Source organism: Taudactylus pleione, unplaced genomic scaffold (genome assembly GCF_031769625.1).
Source record: "Taudactylus pleione unplaced genomic scaffold, aTauple2 ptg000447l, whole genome shotgun sequence".
Classification (NCBI taxonomy): domain Eukaryota; kingdom Metazoa; phylum Chordata; class Amphibia; order Anura; family Myobatrachidae; genus Taudactylus; species Taudactylus pleione.
The window spans coordinates 3373747-3394893 of record NW_028284849.1 but is presented as its reverse complement, the minus strand read 5'-3'; the positions used below and the strand labels follow the sequence as shown (position 1 = coordinate 3394893).

General features: G+C 48.3%; 1 protein-coding gene across 3 annotated transcripts in view; it reads right to left on the bottom strand.

Annotated features, from left to right (window-relative positions):
• The window catches only part of ZCCHC14 (zinc finger CCHC-type containing 14), a 60105-nt gene that overhangs the window by 35069 nt on the left and 3889 nt on the right, over positions 1 to 21147 (bottom strand). For all 3 annotated transcript variants that reach the window (XM_088448018.1, XM_088448015.1, XM_088448016.1), the window contains exons 2-3: positions 16183 to 16896; positions 13914 to 14037 (exon numbers count right to left, since the gene is read on the bottom strand). In XM_088448018.1, coding sequence (XP_088304144.1) covers positions 13914 to 14037; positions 16183 to 16698 — 640 coding nt within the window. In that variant the 5' untranslated portion in view covers positions 16699 to 16896. The remainder of the gene's footprint in view (positions 1 to 13913; positions 14038 to 16182; positions 16897 to 21147) is intronic.

Sequence of the window (21147 nt, the reverse complement as noted above, 5' to 3'; positions counted from 1 at the left end):
CTGCCCAGAGCCAGGAACTAGCACAGGGCCTGTAATCACCAACTGCCCAGAGCCAGGAACTAGCACAGGGCCTGTAATCACCAACTGCCCAGGGCCAGGACCTAGCACAGGGCCTATAATCACTAGCTGCCCAGAGTCAGGAAATTAGCACAGGGCCTATAATCACCAATTGCACAAAGCCATGAACTAGCACAGTGCATGTAATCACTATCTCCCAGGAACCAGCACAGGGTGTGTAATCACCATATGCCCAGAGCCATTAAGTAGCACAGTGCCGGTAATAACCATATGCCCAGGGCCAGGACCTAGCACAGGGCCTATAATCACCAGCTGCCCAGAGTCAGGAAATTAGCACAGGGCCTATAATCACCAATTGCACAAAGCCATGAACTAGCACAGTGCATGTAATCACTATCTCCCAGGAACCAGCACAGGGTGTGTAATCACCATATGCCCAGAGCCAGTAAGTAGCACAGTGCCTGTAATAACGATTTGTCCAGAGCCAGGAACTAGCACAGGCCTGTGTATCCCGCAGCTGAAAGCTCATTTGGGCAAGCTCATCTTTACATACTCTATTAAACATTGTAGAGCACTGCGTAATATGTTACAATTGAAAAAAAAAAACCCTAAAAAAAAAAAAAACACCCCACCACCAAACAATAACACGTTCACAATTCATCAGACCTCAATCTAATCTAGAATCGGAGGATGAATGGAACAAGCTACACAAACATTCACCACTACTGTGAGACACATAGGAGTAGACATGGGCCAGAATAAATCTGCAGTACTTTTCCCATTCTCCAAGTCCAGACTTCGGGGAATTCCTACCGTGCTGAGTGTACATGAGGGATCTTTAGCTTGTGAGATGCCGCTAGCGGGGCCGGATCACCTTTTGTTACTGTATATATTACTCCCTGTATATAGCTTTGTTTTCCCCGATTGTACCACACACTACACCAGCCTGTGCCCTACATATAACCAGTCCCTGCCCCCAGATGACCGCATGTCAGCCTACATAAAGCAAAATAATATAGTGTAACCAGTCTGTAACCCCATAGAATAGCCAGAAACCATTAAAATTGGGTCCTGCCATTTGCTACCTACAGAAAGAATACTCAGCTTTCACTTTTCCAAGTGCCAGAACAAAGCTCGCTGCTGTAAGCAATCCTGGTTATATTGTCCAAATAATTAGCTGTTGTGGCAATCTTGAGCCGCTAGGGGCACTGTTGTTGTGATGGATTAGAGAAAGTCACAGCAGGGGGGCGTGGGTATGGGAAAATCCAGCATTTTTCTTACTATTTAACGGGCTCATGCAAAAACGGACATGGAATATAGACGTTACAGGCACAATTCTACTTCTCTGGTCTCGGAATTAGTTTAAGAAAGAAAGAAACCACTACTAAAAAGGATTGTAATGAACAATGCAAATACAAACACACAGCAGCTACACAAATCCTTTGACGTCAGCGAATGCTGATCAAAGAAAAATACATTTGTGGGGGCACGTGGTGTCCGCGGTAACGCAGAAAGTAGAACGCTTCCATCCGCATCGGAGCCAGCTGTGAGTCACAGAGAATGCCAGATGTGGCTCTCCAGATTAACTTCATTTAAACATCGTCTAGACCTTATGGTAAGAAGCATCTTACAACAGCTGCACATTTTTTGTCATTCAGTGGTGGTCCGGGATTTAGGCTCAGGGTCCAGTAGAGGACTGGAGAGAATTAGTGGGAGTTGACCAGGGACCCAAGACCCTGAATATCTGGGTGAAGAGAATCATTGTGCTCGGTATTTGCTGCAGAGCTTACACGTATTCTCAAATGCTCCGTGCCGTTGGGTAAAGCATACTGCGCCCACTGGCTACGTCACGGTGGACGTACAGCAACCGGGCCACTCACTTACATTATTGTTTAGATTATTGGCAAGAACACACATTAAAAGCCAGATTTACTAACAAGACCTTGGCTTAGTACAAACACAAGTTACACACCACGGCCAGTGCTGGACATCTTGTATCTGGTCTCCAGCTGTTTCTTGTACTTTACAGCCCATCTGGGAGGACTTAAATCACATGATTAGATTCGCATTGTGCTTATACCCAGAGGGAAGATACCTTGTATCGGGGATACGTGTACATGCAGCTGCATGGAGACACACATGACGTTGCAGAATGAACGCAACACGTGTTAAAGGCGTTTCCCGTTAATATATCATCATTTAAACATAAAGACTCCAGTAAAACCCAGTTTTCCTGAAAGTGTTGCGCGTGGTTTAGGTTATACAGATACATGCATGTCTTTTTAGCAAGGTCACCGTCATGAATTTATATTACAAATCTTAACATCTTCATCTTATCGAAACTCTTAAGCACTCATTCCTCAACAGGGTTTGGTACGATAAGTCGACATTCAGACTGTTGACATGGACATTAGGTTGAAATCAATATATCGACATTCAAAAATGTCAACAGCAGAATGTCCACATACAGTTTCTTGCAAATTTTAGCATAGCCCTAATAATAAGCAAAACGCTGTAAGTCGGCATGTTAAGTGGCAACACTTTAACCATGTCAACATTTTTGAATGTCGACATTCAGACCAGATCCTCCCTCAACACCACAAGATACATTATTATACTGGATACATGTGCAATGCCTACACACCATGTGAGCACCCATCGGCCAATCAAGTCACTAGGAACTAATGACATCATCAAGTCATAAGGCAGCTTTAGCTATGGGTGCAGCCACTAGAATATCTGCTTCTGTGAATACACCTTCTCTGCGTTAAGCCCTATATCGGTTTCCTTCTATACACTATAGTAAAATAACAATGGATGGAGCTGTACAATAATGTACAATGGCGGTTTTACATTGTAAGAGCCCTTTACGCAGTATTTAATATCTGCACATTACTTCGCCATGCACGGACGCTGTAACATTTATACAGTGCTTTAATGCATCGTTCAACAAATACAGCAAGAATTAAATGGAGATTGCTGCAGATTAGAGGGCAGAACAACATGTTAAAGACCACTGCTATGCAGATGATACACAGCTGTACCTGTCCTTTGCTCCAGGTACAAAGGACCCAATAACAACCCTAAATGGCTGCCTAGCTGAGCTTCAGGAGTGGATGATGCCAGTTGGCTGCGACTGAACCCTGATAAAACAGAGGTCCTTAGGATAGGTCCCAGGACAGGGCTACAGCATAGCCAACCAACAGGACTTACGCTTGGGGGTTCAGAATTACAAAACACTAAACATGTGCGGATCTTGGTGGTGTCCTGGATGGTGGTATCTGACACTTATACATCAGGTATCAGCCACAATCAAATCCTCATTCTTTCATCGGAGGAACATAGCCAGAATCAAGCACTTAGCTCCCTCAGAAGATCTGCCTAAAGTCATACCTGCATTTATATCATCACGCCTAGACTACTGCAACGCCCTTTACCTCGGTCTCCCAGCAAAAGAAGATGGTACAAACGCAGCTGCCAGGCTATTAACCAACCAGCCCTGTTCCAGCCACATAACATCCATTCTCTACTCCCTTCACTGGCTGCCTGTCAGATGGCGAATTGCTTTCAAGACTGGATTAATAACTTACAAAGCCCTTCATGACCATGGCCCAGGGTACCTGAAGCAGCTTCTGATTCCTTACTGTCCCACTCGATTACTGCGATCCGTTGACGAAGGACTATTAACAGTACCTAGAATCTCACGGAATTCGCCTGGGGGGTCGAGCTTTCAGATTTGTGACTCCAACCTTTTGGAACTCACTTACCCGCACAGTTCGAGAGGCCTCCACTCTAGAATCCTTCAAAAATAGACTCAAGACCTATTCACCCAAGCATTTCACTAATGTCCCTTGTTTAAGCTTATTTTGTATTTTGTACTGTAAATGTAAAGCACTTTGAGTCCTTTAGGAGAAAAGCGCTATATAAATAAAATTACTATTAATTATTATTAAAGATTGACAATATAAACCCAAAATATTCTTAAAGAGTTAAGCCGCGTATTCACTACACAATATAATGAACGATTGAACGATAACGATATCGTTACATCGTTCATTATATTGTGCAGTGGACATTGAGCCCACACTGAACGATATATATCGCTCAGTGCCGACACCCTCCCTCATCCCGGAACCTGCACAACCTGGCGATACTGTCAGGTTGGACAGCAGGTTCGGGCGATGAGCGACAGCGTCAACGACCAGCGGGAGCACGCATTGCTGGTCGCTTACGGCATATCCACACCGCACGATATTGCGGACGATTGAACGATAATGATGTCGTTATCGTTCATTATATCGTGTAGTGGTTACGCGGCTTAAGACAAATAAAACGGATAACACTGGGCCGCTAAATGATTACACGGAAGACGAATTGTGAAAGAGAAAAAAAGAAAGCGGATATCTTTTTATACATGTTTTCACAAAAGTGTTAGGTAAGATAATAGGCTGCTAACGTGTGCCACGATTACATGACACACGTCTAACACGGGAAGAGGTACAGTTACATGTAAAGAGAAAAAACACCTGATCCAGATACTAGAGACCCATGTGCGCTCAATGAGAGCTGTTCAAATACTTCTCATAGCTATGGTCAGTGGCACAAAACTGGCTGAAAGCACAAGTGGTGCCAATCTTACAGACGGAGGAGAATCGAGGCAAGTAACAGTGTGAGCATGGCATCGTAAGGTCTAGTTCCACGTAACAACTGAGGTTTCAGTCCTGCATTCAATATACTGCCACATACAAGACAGTCTGGTATATCATGTAGATAACTGTAGGTTTATGTGCAGGGCCCTGGTAACATATTATTATACATTCAAATTAAAACAATTGGGGGGAAACCGAGGTGGACAAGGATTTGGGGTCACAAAATCCTAGAAATAGTACAGAATTCTGTTCACTGTTAGTTCTTCATAAACACCGGTAATAACACTGCACCCTCTGCTCCAGTGTCCAAGGCAGCGTATCGAGAGCAGGGAGATGACAGTAAGGAAGAGCGCCGCCCTACAGGTCTACTGGGCATTGCATGCACAGATTAATAAACGCATACAAAAACCACCATCTAATAGTGTTTAAGGTGCGTCTTCAGAGCTTCTCCGATCAGAGTCGATGCATGTTTAATACGTTTTAATGACTCATGTTATACGCTATAAAATATTAACCATATGTAGGATTACTTAGCGTATTTGGCCAATTAGGATGAAGAACACTCTCCAGGTGGGAGGGTGAAGGGAAATACATAGCTATGGATATTTCCTTAGTTAATCAGCCCTTTCACTGCGACAGCAAACCTCTCACCACATATAGTCCCTGAACTCACAAGACTGGTTCCAGCTACATAACAACCAGAAGAAGTCGACAGCCTCTAACACCGCGTGTTCAGTATCAATGCTACGCTTCCTGTTTACACTGCGCAGTGTATTCCGCAGCCCCAACAACACAGATCTGAGAACACAAAACAGAATTTTACAAATGCACACTCAGCATAATCTAGGGACAAATAACCAAACCTTACTAAGGGGAAGCCACAGGAACATAGAAAAATAAGCATTTTCCAGAGAAATTGGATGAGAGCACATTTCTTCAATTGGAAGTGCTGGCTCTTAACTTCAAACTTGGAAAATTGCTCATCAGGAAAAAAATATAACTCACCGCTCAGAAATGTATCCTACAAGAGGAAGGGGACAGAATAAATAAAAAAGAGAATCTCTAGAGAGCAATAAAACCCCCCCCCCCAAAACCCCCAACCAAAAGGAGGAAAACCAGAAAACCAAACAGATGCTTTCTGTACTGCAACCAATATAGGGATATAGGGCAATTGGCCTGATGACGCAACATGTGGCCTAAAACAGGGCCATCTCTTCCATTGGGCTTAATGGCAGTTGCCCCAGGGCCCCAAGCTTCAAGGGGCCCGCCTGCCCCCCTGCTGCCATGGCCACTTGGTAAGTGTTTTTCTTTTTTTTTTTTAGCACTGTGTCCCGATCCGCCAACTCCCCCCAACCCCCCCTCCGTGACGAGTACTAGTGGGGCGGATTGGGCACCCTGTGTGGCCGCCCTTCATTCCCCACTGCTCTTCTCCGCCGGCCTGGCTGGCCGCTGCTGCGATCAGAGTTTAGCTCCGATCGAGCAGCGTACTGTAGTGAAAGAAAAATGGCCGACGGGGGAGCTGCTGCGCATGCCCACCCGCAGCAGCTCCTCCCATAAGCCTTTGCGGAGCAGTTAGTCACCACTGACGGCTCTGCCTCCAGTCCATCTGCGGCCCGCCTCCATCACCCTCTTCGTCTGCAGTGCAGCCAAGCCTTCCCTGCACGCACAGCAGCGGTAGCCGGCAGCCCACGGTGTACACGGAAGGAGGAGCAGGAGCCAGCGCCGGCCAGTAAGTAAACTTTAACAAATCTGCCTGTCCGACTAGTGTCAAGGGGGGGGCGGGGGGGCGGGTTGGATACACAGGGGGCTAGGGAAATCTGGGGAATGGTGAGGATGAGGTATGGAGAGGCTAAGAGACATGGGGCTGTGGAAGGTGGTGAGGGGCTGAGGATGGTGGTGAGGGGTTGAGGATGGTGGTGAGGGGCTGAGGATGGTGGTGAGGGGCTGAGGATGGTGGTGAGGATGGGGCTGAGGATGGTGCTGAGGGGCTGAGGATGGTGCTGAGGGGGAGAGGATGGTGCTGAGGGGGAGAGGATGGTGCTGAGGGGCTGAGGATGGTGCTGAGGGGCTGAGGATGGTGCTGAGGGGCTGAGGATGGTGCTGAGGGGCTGAGGATGGTGCTGAGGGGCTGAGGATGGTGCTGAGGGGCTGAGGATGGTGCTGAGGGGCTGAGGATGGTGCTGAGGGGCTGAGGATGGTGCTGAGGGGCTGAGGATGGTGCTGAGGGGCTGAGGATGGTGCTGAGGGGCTGAGGATGGTGCTGAGGGGCTGAGGATGGTGCTGAGGGGCTGAGGATGGTGCTGAGGGGCTGAGGATGGTGCTGAGGGGCTGAGGATGGTGCTGAGGGGCTGAGGATGGTGCTGAGGGGCTGAGGATGGTGCTGAGGGGCTGAGGATGGTGCTGAGGGGCTGAGGATGGTGCTGAGGGGCTGAGGATGGTGCTGAGGGGCTGAGGATGGTGCTGAGGGGCTGAGGATGGTGCTGAGGGGCTGAGGATGGTGCTGAGGGGCTGAGGATGGTGCTGAGGGGCTGAGGATGGTGCTGAGGGGCTGAGGATGGTGCTGAGGGGCTGAGGATGGTGCTGAGGATGGTGCTGAGGGGCTGAGGATGGTGCTGAGGGGCTGAGGATGGTGCTGAGGGGCTGAGGATGGTGCTGAGGGGCTGAGGATGGTGCTGAGGGGGAGAGGATGGTGCTGAGGGGGAGAGGATGGTGCTGAGGGGGAGAGGATGGTGCTGAGGGGGAGAGGATGGTGCTGAGGGGGAGAGGATGGTGCTGAGGGGGAGAGCATGGTGCTGAGGGGGAGAGCATGGTGCTGAGGGGGAGAGCATGGTGCTGAGGGGGAGAGCATGGTGCTGAGGGGGAGAGCATGGTGCTGAGGGGGAGAGCATGGTGCTGAGGGGGAGAGCATGGTGCTGAGGGGGAGAGGATGGTGCTGAGGGGGAGAGGATGGTGCTGAGGATGGTTATGAGTTTACAGGGGCTTAGGGTGGTGCTGAGGGCCTGGAGGGAATCAATGTTTGTGCTGTTTATTGTTTTCCCTGTGAGGGCAATCATTGAATCAATGTCTTATTTTCTGCTGTGTAGGACAATGTGTGCGCTTTGGGGGCTGTTGTGTGTTTTTTTTCCCCATGGGGGCCAATCTTTTTTCTTGTCGGGGCCGATGTGTTTTATTTTTTTTCTAAGGGGGAATGGATGTTACATTCTCCACTCCCACTAAAAAAAAAAAAAAGTGCAATAAATACCACCAGGCTAGAATAGAATTGGGTGGGTAGGGGCCCCAGTGCATTGCTTTGCCCAGGGCCCACACTGCTGTTAAGACAACCCTGGCCTAAAATCTACCACAAGGGTAAAATAATCATCAAATGGAAATTGATCGGATCAGAGATGGAGGTAAATGGGGCTGGAAGGTGACAGCTATGGACTAATATGTGCAATCACCTTCTGACAGCACTAATATGCCTCAGTGATACAAAAGTGACCGCTTGCTCCAAGGTAGAGTCTAGACTGTCCAATTCTGCCATCAACATGTGTGGACCAATTGTACAATTGCCCAGTCATTCGGTGCAGCATTGGCCTGTGTGCAGCCAGGTTTACACAGTGCTACAGAATACACATACACCCATTACATAGATAATCTATATGCATTGTACGGACACCGTTTATGTAATGTATGAGAAAAAAAAGGTCAAGTGATGAAGGACAACAAGAGCCATATAAACTCATTCAACACAAAAGAGCCTAATGTAACAGCGGTGTATGTTCCATTGAGAGAATGGAAAATATACTGTCTTCTATACATCAATATTCTGTATTGTCCTCGGGTATTGGTATTTTAGGCTTTCACAGGTCCCATGTAGCATCTCCCAATATGGCGATAAATCATAGAGGTTTACTGCTCACTTAGCCAGTCCTATGATATTATGGGGGTGTAACAATTAATAAGCCCTCAGAACTTCTACATGTATACAGGAATGAGTGGTCCCACATATTACCGATTTAATCTGCCCACTCTCTAAACCAGCCCTGGACAACCTGTGGCTCTCCAGAGGTTGTTGAACTACAAATCCCAGCATGCTCTGCTATCTGATAACACTGCAGGCTGTAGGTAAGACTACACTACAGTGATAAAAAAAAATGTCGTAAACGGTATACACTATGATCGTCACCTGTGTTTCCAGCGGGGCGATGCTTTGGGAGGGAAAACATATGAATTGACGTAAGCCTATTAGTGCCGTTGGAAAATGAAGTTTATATGATCTCCCAGTGTTTGCTTGGGCCTCCCATCCGCTGTTCTTCCACACTCCAAAAACATATTGGCAGGTAAATGGGCTTCTGGCAAACTAAGCTGTGTGCGTATTACTCGGGGTAGGAAAGGATGTGTTCAAATACAGTACAATAGAAATCAGTCTATCATCGAGCACTCATCTAATACAAGACGCAGGTCTATGGGCTTGGGCACCAAATGTTGATTTTTATTTATTTTATTTTTCTTTACCAAGTGGCCAATCGCTATTCAGCTTTTCACTGCACAGACTGGATGTTCAGCCTAGTACCCGATATAACAGGAGATAATTGGCTGGTGACTATAAAAACCCTATAGAGTGTGCGGATTTTTGGAATCTAGGTTATAATCGCCAATGGGGGAGGGACTGGTAGTAATGATAAATATTCTATACTAGTAAATGAATACAGAGTCACCTTATTCCGCTCAATGCTCCCGTCCTGCCCTCTCCAGGCTCTCTCCGTCCTCACCGGCTGGTCTGTAGTGAGAGTCATTTGGAGGGAAGGGGGTATTACGCACCCCGACTACCACTGCGCATATCGGAGAGGGGACAGACCTTAGACGATTATATACAACTTGGTGGCACTAAATAAATACATGAAATTCCCAAAATTGTCTGCTCTGCTTTGAAATGGGCTTCAAAAATCATCTATCAGTTCACTCTCTTCTCCGACAGTGAAAGTGTTAACACATCCATGCAGCAGATTAAGAGAGCCCGGATATAAGCAGCTGTTGGGACAGCGTGCCTTAGCCTGGAAATGTAATCTCTGATAGCATATCACAGTATGGAGATCAGATAACAGGACTGGTAGTGTAATACACAGTAGATAGGGCACTTAAATGTGTGATAAACTTTAAGGAAGATTGAGAAAAGGATTCTACACTATAGACCGTACCGGGGAGACTCTTGAAGCCAAGTAGTTTAGGGAAACTTTGCTCTCATTGCCCCCTTCTGCAATGGGATGTTCAGGATTGTCATATATGCAGGTGATGCACTGTAAGATGAGGTCATCAGTTTCCAGCTGTCACTCGCAGCCTGAGGGTCCTGTAGGGGCACCGGGAACAATTCCTGCATACAGCGGCTACATGGAGCTTTAACTCTGCAATCCGACACATTACACATATTTACCGTCCTTATACTCAAAGCAGAAGTCCCCGTCACGAAGATACAAAGGGGTTTAAAGATATAGGCTAATTCTCAGACAACTTATTTCATCTTAATTATGAAAAAAATAAAACATATTGCCATCTCGGAGAGAAGAAACAGCCCAGAGGGGGCAGAACCCCCCAAAAAGAAGCAGTTAGGAGGGGATATTGTGGATTTGAAGGAAAATTGAGAGGAATGTTAATCTTGTTGATCCCCCAAAGAATATGCTGTAGTCACCAAAGTCTTATTCCTGGAATTCAACCACGAGATTGCCACACAAGTACTCACGTTACATACGGGAGATACTACATCTAATGGCGCGATCATCGGCTCAGACCCCGGGAATTTATTTGCTCGAGTGCATGGTAACTTGCAATAACTCAAGCTTTGCTGCAGTTTGTTAAACCTGCACAGAGAGCCCAATTCAGAGCTGTGCGCTAATGTTCCCAGCTGCGGATGTGCGAAAATATGCTAATACAACCGTGGGCAGGACTTGTAATGAGACGCCCACCTGAGCCACCACAGCTGTCCGCAACTGTGCGCACACACACAGCATTGGCCACAGATCATGCAAACACTGCCTTCTTGAGTGATATATGGTCTCTCAGAATGGCTGCCGTAACAGACGACAGAGCCATGTTTCCAGTATACGGGATCGCAGAAGCAGGATGGGACACGCCCCCGAAACGGTCAAGATACACCTACGTCTTTAGCAGACACTCCCTGTATGTCAATCACACTGCGAATAAGATTCTCAGTGTGCGACTACGAAAATGTGCCTTCACGCATTCGCAATGGCAGAAAAATGAATCAAATAAATCCACTTGATTAGCAAAAACATCACCATTGGGTACAACTTTGAGTCAGGCCCAAAGTAATGAACCCAGAAATATCTAATCATTCATATCGTGTTCACGTTCTAAGGGGCACAGAAACGAGCGACAAACCGCTGGCAGGTGACAGACTGCCCAGGAGATGGCACCATCAAACCGGTCCAACCACACCAGGCAACTGGAGAAGAGTGGCCAAATGACTACTGCACCGCAGGCAGATAGCCATCATCTTCCAACCATTCAATATCAAGCCCAGAATGGTCTGATCCGGTCATTATTACATTATCAGACACTGAGGTTGCTGTGACACAGAAGATACTGTGAAACCTTGTCGCACAAAGTGCTGTAACATGTAGATGGTAAGCTAGATATAGCGGCAATCTCTGCCATGCAAAGTTCAACAAAGATAAGGAGGGTGTAATCATCTAGGCAATTAAAGAGCAGCTGTGGAAATCTAACCAGGCACTGGAGGCATGAGAAGGAATGAATGCCTACACTGACAGGTACCTACACAGCACGCCAAGATTACACAGCTGGCATGTGATTTTACGTATGCTGTGGATAAGGTCAGCATCTTTACACACCATCATACATGACAAATAGTGAGCGCACGGTGAATAAAAGGAACAGTGGAATTAAGCCGCCAGTAAAGCTAATCTCTGGAATCTGCTTACATGGAGTAACACAGGCTTCACGTGGGCCATGAGCAGATAAAGGAGGAGAACTCCAACTTAAAAGATTTGATTTGGGTGACAAAATAAAACCTGAACCTGTATTTACCTGCTACCCCCCATTCAATGATTCCTGGGGTGCAGGGGGCCCACACCACACTCCAGTCCACCCAGGGCCCTGAGCAGGTGGTGATGACCTGATTAAACACCGGGAGGGGCTGTGACTCTCGCTCTGCTACCATTGCACAGGGAGAGCGTAGAGAGGAGAGTGCACCAGGGGACACCGGTTATGCTCCATTAGATGGATCTGCGGGGGGTCATGACGGAAGTAAAACTTCAGGCATCATTTTATCTCTTTGCACTCTACTTAAAATGACATTGGTTTTAGACGGATATTTTGACAGACATAAAAGTATTTACACCAAATGGTCTCAAAACCATCACATACGTTGGCTTCTTGAAAGCGGGCAAACACCCAATGAATTCCTTACTAGTGATTTTGGGACCCATTTATCAACAATCGCATCTGCAATGAGAACAAGGTGCAATAATTGTGTCCGAAACCGCATTGCAGGATGCCATTATACTGCCCAGATGTACTTAATAGCACACGCAGGGACAGGGACCCCTGAGATGTGCACAGAGTCAGCCGTCTCTTCACTCCTGTGCCGACATGCATGCACGGCGGACATTGCTGGGAGGGTTAACGTTACAAAGTGTAGCCCATGGTCTACAGCAGCACAGCGCCATCGTCAGAAGGTGTTAGCTGCGTGAGCCAAATGCTGAATTCTGACAGCATCACATCCCCCATAGAAACATATGGGGGGGGGGGGCTTATGAGGGTACTGTCGGAAATGGAGGTACCGCAGCAGATTTATGAGATATATATACTGTGGTCCCTCCTTCATACATTGGGGTGATACTAAATATTTGAGGATTGTTTCAGGGGAATATGCCACAAATATTTAATGATAAATAGGCCCCTTTATCTTTTAGTAATGCCTGGCCCCCCAGTGTAGTAACACTGATCAGCCTGCTTGCTCTAAGGCAGCAGGTAATACTGTGCAGCCAGTCTGTTACCTTCTCTTAGCTACACACTATGGCCCTGATTCAGAGCCGGACGCTATGACAGAACGTTCGCTCTGAATAAGGGCCGTCCTTCTTGTTTTTCAGAGCGGCCTCCTTGCCGCTCGCATAGCTGTGGGTGACCACCCACAGCTATAGCGAGCGGCCAGGAAGATGGTCGCGATGGTCTTGTGGTAGGGTCTCGTTGCCGCAAGCCCCAGAGTGCTTTCGGCTCTAACAGAGCCGAGAGCACTCCCACTGACATCACTTGTGATGTCAGTGGGGCCGGCCCCAGACGGTAGGCGTTCCCATGGGAAAGCCTCCGTCTGGGCAGCCATACCCCCGGCCCGCCCGTGCTGTCACTCAACATCGACTGCACGCCCCCTTCGGTACGAGACCCGGAGCGACGGATTGCCCGTCACTATGCGGGTCTCGCGCATGCGCACGACGGAGCCAGCTCCGTCGTGCACATGCGCACTGGGCCACAATCGACCCGCTTGCGAGCGGGTCTGAATCAGGCCCTATGAGTTTGTTTGGTAGACCCGACATATGGCACGTTTCTGCAACTGGAAGGTCCCGATATCTGATTAATGCCAAACCGGCCCGATAATTGCATAGTGTGTACCTAGCTTTATCAGTTCTGTGCAGGGTCCAGGCACCGGCTGTAGCAGCCAGCTTATTACAGGCAGCTTTTTAGTTTGGTCACAGAACCAGGTCTAATACGATTTAGTGCTGCATCCACAGGAAGATGAGAGTTGTAGTTTACTGTGACAATCACTGCACAACACACTGATGTCTCTGCAGGTCCATCTTACCCCAATAGCTGCATTTTGTAAAGTTTTGATAAAAAAAGGATACTGGGATTTACAGTAGTGTCTACAAACGGCACATTAATATTATATGAAATACTTCTCTTTTACTGTCCATTTTGCAGGTCAAAATGATCGGAACTTTCCAGACACAAAATGCAATGAGTTTAAATACTCCATAAACTCTTCTATAGTCCCTGGGATATAGTAGTTAGTCACTGCAATATACAATTCAGATTATGTTTAATTTAAGATTACCAAGTACAAAAGTCAGACACCACTTATAAAGCAGCGTACTGATACAGTATGTGGACATCTGAATCTCATCATCTGGTGACTGGGAGCTGCCTTGATGTGCGGTGTGTGCTGAGAACATAGAAAACAGACAGGATAATCTCTATGTACAAAGGGTACATGGTGGAAAAAGAAGATTTCCTCACCTTTGGAGTGCTTTCCTGAAGGCCGCTTGGGTAACGAATCTTCTATGGAATGTGCTGATATGTGTAGTGCATTTGCTAAGCTGTTACCGACGCTGCTTATGGGGGTCTCCGTTCTTGGCGTCAGCTGTGACACAGAGTAGATACACAATATGACCATCTAAATATGCCAACTTGCAGAATAAAACAACTTTGCTTCGCTGTAAACATGGTAATGAATTAATGTTCATCGTCCTGCCAATCACTGTATGACTTGAGCAGGGAAGGTTAAAAGAAGGATATTAAGTGTATGTGTCGTTTGTGGAAATAAAACGCTAAATATGACAGTTTCACAGGTGCAGCCATTTGTGATGTTGCAAAATGTATTGCAGACGGTTGTAATGTTAGTTAAAGCATTTATAACTTTAAAGTAATAATGCCGAAATGGTTAAAATGCTTTAACTAACATTACAACAGTGTCGGCATTCTCCCGTGCACATACAGTCGATGAAATTACTACTTCCCCTTAAGTGGACATAATCTATGATAAGAGGGTGCTTTGAAGCCATTACAGTATAAAACTCCATCACAGAGAGACCACCTGCTCCGGGTAATCCCCAGGATCCTGGCAGGAACTAACAGGTACACCCTATATTTTTGCTGGGAAAGTAAGCAATGTATTACTAAGGGCAGTACCCGGAATTTGGCGCAGCTGCACATCGCAGGAGCCCGCGCTGAGCCGAATCTCCCTAACTGGCCGGCATTGCTCTAAGAGTACACATTTATTCTATCTATGCACAAGGCCACACAATGATATCCAGTGGCGGAATCAGCTTAAGGTTAATGTGTATAAGCATGAAGGGACATTTAAATGTTATATACTGCATGACAGTACTCATAACTTTTTAGATAAAAAGCATTAATGCTCATTAGACACAGGGCCTCATAGAATCGCAGGCTGATATGTCTATTTGATCAGTGAGATCTTACTACTATTACTGCAATGGCAATAGGTGCTGTGTACTCTGTAAATGACGGAGCTGTCACTTGGGAGTAGGAGCAGATGTTCTACATACCAGGACAAGAGAGTACATGCTTTCACTCATACCTGTAGCACACTCTCCAATGCTATGTATAGTAGGGAAAGCCTGACTGCCAAACCAGTGGCATTTTCCTTACAGACCTCCAGCAGGGTACTGCTTTCATTACAACCTCTTCTTTCACCAAGGTCACGTGGGCCACGGGGCTGGGGGCAGAGCTTGGCAATCGCATTGCAGGGCAGGGATAAGAAAGCTGGAGGGTTCATTTAAAGTAGTCTCCAATTGATAAAAGTGGAAGGAGGGAAATGCACAGACCGGTGTAAGAGTTAGTGAGACTTATCTACACACAGTGGAGGTGGCTGATGTGATGTGAGGACTTTAGTCCCTACAGAGCCAATATCGGCCAGCACACATTACGGCTGCCTCCGCTGTACGTGGGGTCAGATGAAATTGGGGACAATATATTAATTTATTAATTACTGCAGCCTCTGTTTGAAGACATGTGGGTGTAAATACGCCATCCTGACTTAAGTCATATTAAAAACACCTCCGCTAGCAATAGACCTTCTGGACCTGATTCTGATACGAAGTGCCGGTATATGCGCAAGTCCGCGGCTGATGGATTTACTACCTTATGCTAAAATGCAACTATCCGGTGTCTTCATGCATCGCTCTGCCCGCAGCAATCATTAGTACCAGCATCTGCATCCACCGTGCCATGCTGGGTGCAAAAGATCAGTCTAAAAACAGTCGCCTCCAACCTATGCCCACCCAGGTCAAGAGGGCACAGAAGTCAGGCACGGCGCCTGCAATGTGCATCTGTTCAGGTCATGTGTTAACTGCCGATTTAACTGGCAGAGCAGACCGCTCACACTCCCATATTCACCGTGAAGCTGCGTATGCATGGTGCGACGCATTGTGAGAATCGGCCCCCTCAGAATCAGGCCTGCTGTAACTATAGGAGCTATTACCTTATCACCAGCACCCCCTAATGAGGAACAGTGTATGAGAAAGCTGGGGGATACAGTTAGCCAGGCAGGAGTCATGTGACAATGGGGGGAGATGTATCAAACCTACTAAAGAGAGTGAAGAGGACCAGTGTAGAAGTTGCACATAGCAACCAATCAGCTTCTATCTAGCATTTATTAAGTGCATACATGTCCACTTCCCCACTCTATAGAAGGTTTGATGCATCTCCCCCACACCTGGAGAGCAGCTGTGATACATTGTATTCTCAGGGAGGACGCCGGTACCTTAGGGGGGCTGCTGCTGGGGTGCCGGCCCTGGATGTGGGACAGCTCCTTCCTCAGCAGCTGCTTCTGGTGGAAGCTGAATGCCGGGTGGATGGTGGCCATGGTGAAGAGCAGCAGGAACTCGTCCCCGGTGCGGCCGTCGTTCAGCTGCAGGCCAAGGTTGTTGATGATGGAGTCGATGTGGGTGAGGGTCCGGCACAGGACACCCGCCGCCTCCCGGTTGTCGGAGGCCAGCAGGGCCAGGGACAGCAGCAGCTTGCTCCGCACCACCTCGTCCGTCAGGTTGGTGAGGCTGGCCAGGTCGGCCGGGTTGTTGGCCTTGATCTCGGAGTCCCGCAGCGAGTGGTAGTCCTTGCGGGCCAGGTCCTCCAGGCAGGAGCCCAGGAAGCGCAGCTCCAGCGGGATGCACAGGTCCAGCAGGCCGCACAGGAACTCGATGCGCCGGGAGGAGGTGAGCTCGGAGAACCAGCGGTACACGCTGTCCCTCTGCAGGGGGCAGCGCTGCTTCTCCACCATGGTGCCCCGGGGGGAGATAACGGGACACACCCGGCAGATCCCCGCTGCCTGCTGCTGGGATACACGTAGACGCCGCCTCCCGGCCTGGCTCTGCCCGCCTCCTCCACTCCTCCCTCCCTCCGGGGGGATCTCAGCAAGGCCCGGACCGGGCACACCGAGCCGCCTGCTGCAGCATCCTCCGGGCCGCCCAGCTGCCACCTGGGAAAAAGAGAGAAGAAGCGGTCACACAGAGCGCCCGGGAGCGGAGAGAGGGGCACATACAACCGCACAGCGCCCAGGGGGCGAAGAGAGGGGCACATACACCCGCACAGCGCCCAGGGGGCGAAGAGAGGGGCACATACACCCGCACAGCGCCCAGGGGGCGAAGAGAGGGGCACATACACCCGCACAGCGCCCAGGGGGCGAAGAGAGGGGCACATACACCCGCACAGCGCCCAGGGGGCGAAGAGAGGGGCACATACACCCGCACAGCGCCCAGGGGGCGAAGAGAGGGGCACATACACCCGCACAGTCACCCAGCGCCCGGGATCGCAGAGAGGGGCACAGAAACCCAGAGCACCGGGAGCGGGGCACAGTGACACAGCGCCCGGCTCCAAGGTGTCACTATCACCCGCACACACACCTGCCGCCCAATCCCAAGGTGTCACTCTCACCCAAACAAACCTGTCACCTGCACACACCCCCTATCACCCCCTGGCTGACTACCCTGTGTCCCCCCACTGGTCAACTCCCAGGTCACCCAATATCACCCGCTGACAAGCTCCCAGGTCACCCAATATCACCGGCTGACAAGCTCCCAGGTCACCCAATATCACCGGCTGACAAGCTCCCAGGTCACCCAATGTCACCCGCTGACAAGCTCCCAGGTCACCCAATATCACCCGCTGACAAGCTCCCAGGTCACCCAATATCACCGGCGGACAAGCTCCCAGGTCACCCAATATCACCGGCTGACAAGCTCCCAGGTGGCAGCTGCTTGCACATCTCAGTCCCATTAAAACCCTACTGTATGGGCTCCATACATCTATACCTACTCCCATGAGAGCCAATTCCTACAAATGATGTACCAATGGGAGAGATGTAGTGTGTGGCAGCAGCACATATATAGGAGGGGTACTCCAGCACTCACAGATGCCACCCTTGTTTCTACCAGTGGGCAGGAGTGGCATCATTTTTCTAAACTATCTGCCCTGTACACTCATGTGTGACATGTACGTGATGGCGGTTTCATACTCACCCCTTTGCCATTGTTTCTTCATCCTATTGCAGGACTATACATGTGTACATAATCCATTACCACCAGGTTTTTATTTACAGTAACAGAGATTTTGTGTTGATCAGTGAACTCACAAATAAATCCATTTTGCTTCCGTGATGTATTAAGGGGAAGGGAGGGGCGCTGACCTCCCCCCCCCCCCCCCCCCAAGTGCCTAAACCCCCCCTTCCCCTCAGCCTACCCCTAAGTCTCCCGGGGGGGTTACCAGTTCACGTTGCATCGCAAGCCAGGTTGACATGGCCCTTTAACACTGCACGGTAACGCGGATCGCTGCGCGTTCACGTGCAATAACCTAGGTTACTGCTTGTAGTGTGAAAGGGGCATGAGATAAATTTCCCTGCCCACATAAGGGTATGACTACAGGGAATCAGTATGATTTATCGTTTAAATCCCTGACAGCCGAGGCCCGGCAGGAGTGAAAATCCTGATCGTCTAAAGGTAAGTATTGCCTAACCCTATTCTACCCCCTAACCCTCCCTTAGGGCTGCCGAACCCTAACCCCCCCCACTTCCCCTAAACCTACCCCTGAAGCTGGCCACACACTAGACCAACTTACATCCAACCAGTTGATTAGTGTTCCCTCTAGCTCCGGCGGCAGGCAGGGCGCCGGAGCTAGAGAGGGCAATCTTGTGCGCGCGCCCGAAAGGGGGCGTGGTTATGAAAAGGGGGCGTGTCTATAAGACGCGTCCCCTTTTCGTCATACTTGGGGGCGTGCCTGGCGCTTACGGACATGCCGGGCAGCCCCCAAGCGCTGCAGAAAGGGAGAATAGATGCTGGGCGCATGCGCCCGACGTCTATTCTCCGGCGGTGACCGGGTCACCGCATGTTTGTCCACCCGCGGGACACTGCGTCCCGCGGGTGAGAACGGCTCCCGCAGGCTGTTAGGGCAGGGCGCTTTTTGCCCTCCAGAAGGAGGGCAGGGCGCTTTTTGCCCTCCAGAAGGAGGGCAGGGCGCCGCGCCCCGCTAAAACAGCCTAGCGGGAACGCTAGTTGATTGATTGGAATGAAAACCTGGTAAGTTATGAAAGTAAATAAATGTTTGATTTGGGAGCAAATTGCTGATTAACAAACTTGTCTGACGCCATTTTCATCTGTTTTCTGGTATTTAGGAGCAAATTGCTGATCATCAGTTACTCCCATACGTTACCAGATTTTCATTCCAACCAATCAACTAGTTGGCTGGTTGGACAGATAATCTTCAGATGTGTGGCCAGCTTAACCTTCCGCAGGTGTGCCTAACCCTAAGTCCCCCCCTCCCCAGGAGGCCTTAACCTAACCCTCCCCCCGCCCCCTCCCCGCAGCTGTCCGCGCTCGGCTTACCTTCGATCGATAAGACGGGTATCGGGCTCCTGGCGTAGGTCTAATGACAGGCGTCGGGATCTCGACACCTGTCATTAGACACTTGCTGGGATTAGATAGTCGGAAAGCCGGCGGTCGGGACTACAGGCAGTGGTGTATATACCAGAAGGAGAATGCAGTTATTGGTCACTATGGCGAGTGCAGACATGACTGGAGCCTGCTGCATATATTCCCGCCAAGACACTTTTTTGTGTATACTGTAAATAATAGTTGCTGTGGATCTACTTGCAGAACTTGCTATAATGATAAATAAATCAATATTCTGACAAGCGCTGACATAGTGCTGCATCCACTAGAAGGTGAACGCAGAGTAACATGATCCCTAAACGACGAGTCTTAAGGCCAAATACTTTTAGATCAGTTATGAAACTCAATGGTGACTAATATTATTACTGCAAATTTACATTATTCTTTATAATGCACAACTGTTCCAGATGCAGACAATTGATGATAAGCTATGACAGCGGACATCTATACGGACAGTATCTACAGGAACGCTGATACATCCTGTGTATAGTTCATAAGTATAACGTTATTTTGCATAGAAATCTATAACTATATTACGCTGTATATTATACATATATATATTATATTATACAGTAGGTTATTACAGCATTACTCTCGTCTTATGCACACACTGAATATCATGTAATAACGCTCTGTTGTGGTTTCCAGAAAATGCACATACATATCTTGTGTACCATGCTGGCTACGTCTGATTGCCCGATTATATAATGCAAATAACATGTAGTGGTGTCTGCTCCTTAAAAACTATTTGTAACTGTACTTTCTAGATAGGCTTCCCCAGGAGTTTGCATTGGAACCTGGGACTTCCAGGAGTATAGGAAGGCACTAATCCTGTGCATGTGTTTCCATGTGGCTGCAGATTAGGTATGCCACATTTGTGTACATAGCTCTCCTAAAAAGGAGTGCAAAGACATTTCTAATCATTAAAGGACAATCCATTTATTTATACATGTACATGAAAAATTCAGCACAATTCTACATTTACACATCATTAATACATATGATCAAGTACGTGCTTATTAAATATAGCTGACACACATACAGCCTACAGCTGTCACACAATTCCTGGGCGCCGTTCCTAAACTTAGCCATCATCTTAAGGTACTAGAACGGTATCGTGTGACATTTAGGACATATCACAAACTAGTAATCACGCACAATCTTGCAAAGAACAATGTCAGAATTAGGAGAGCAGAATGCCCACTGCGGTGGGTGAATCACGGAAAGAACCAGCGAATACGGTCAGTACAGTATACTCACTATGCACAAGAGCAAAGCAAACAATCCAAGAATAAAATCACTTTCTTGAAATGCATTTCTACTTACTATAAGAAATAAACACCAACACAATGGAATCCTTAAGCTAGGTGCACACTGGAGCGACGGGCATTTGTTCAGACATCGGAACGAATGCCCGTCAACAGTGATTGTGCGTCCACACTGGACGACTTAAATGAACAACGTAACGCTCATCGTTACGTCATTCATTAACAATGCACTGGCTAGAGATATCGCTAGGCTTGATGTGCAGCACATTAAACCTGGCGATCGTTGCTAAAGCACAGACGCATTTGGTATGATTATGCAGCCCGCGGTTCAGGTCCTGGCAACGTCAGCCCAACAGAGGATGAAATCCTGATTGTCCTAAAAGTATAAACTAATATAATTCTACACCCTAACCCTCCTTTAGGGTGCCTAACCCTATCCTCCCTGCCTGTGCCTAACCCCCCCTTCACCGCCGCCTAAACCTAAATCCCCCAGTGGGGTGCCTAACCCTAACCTACCCC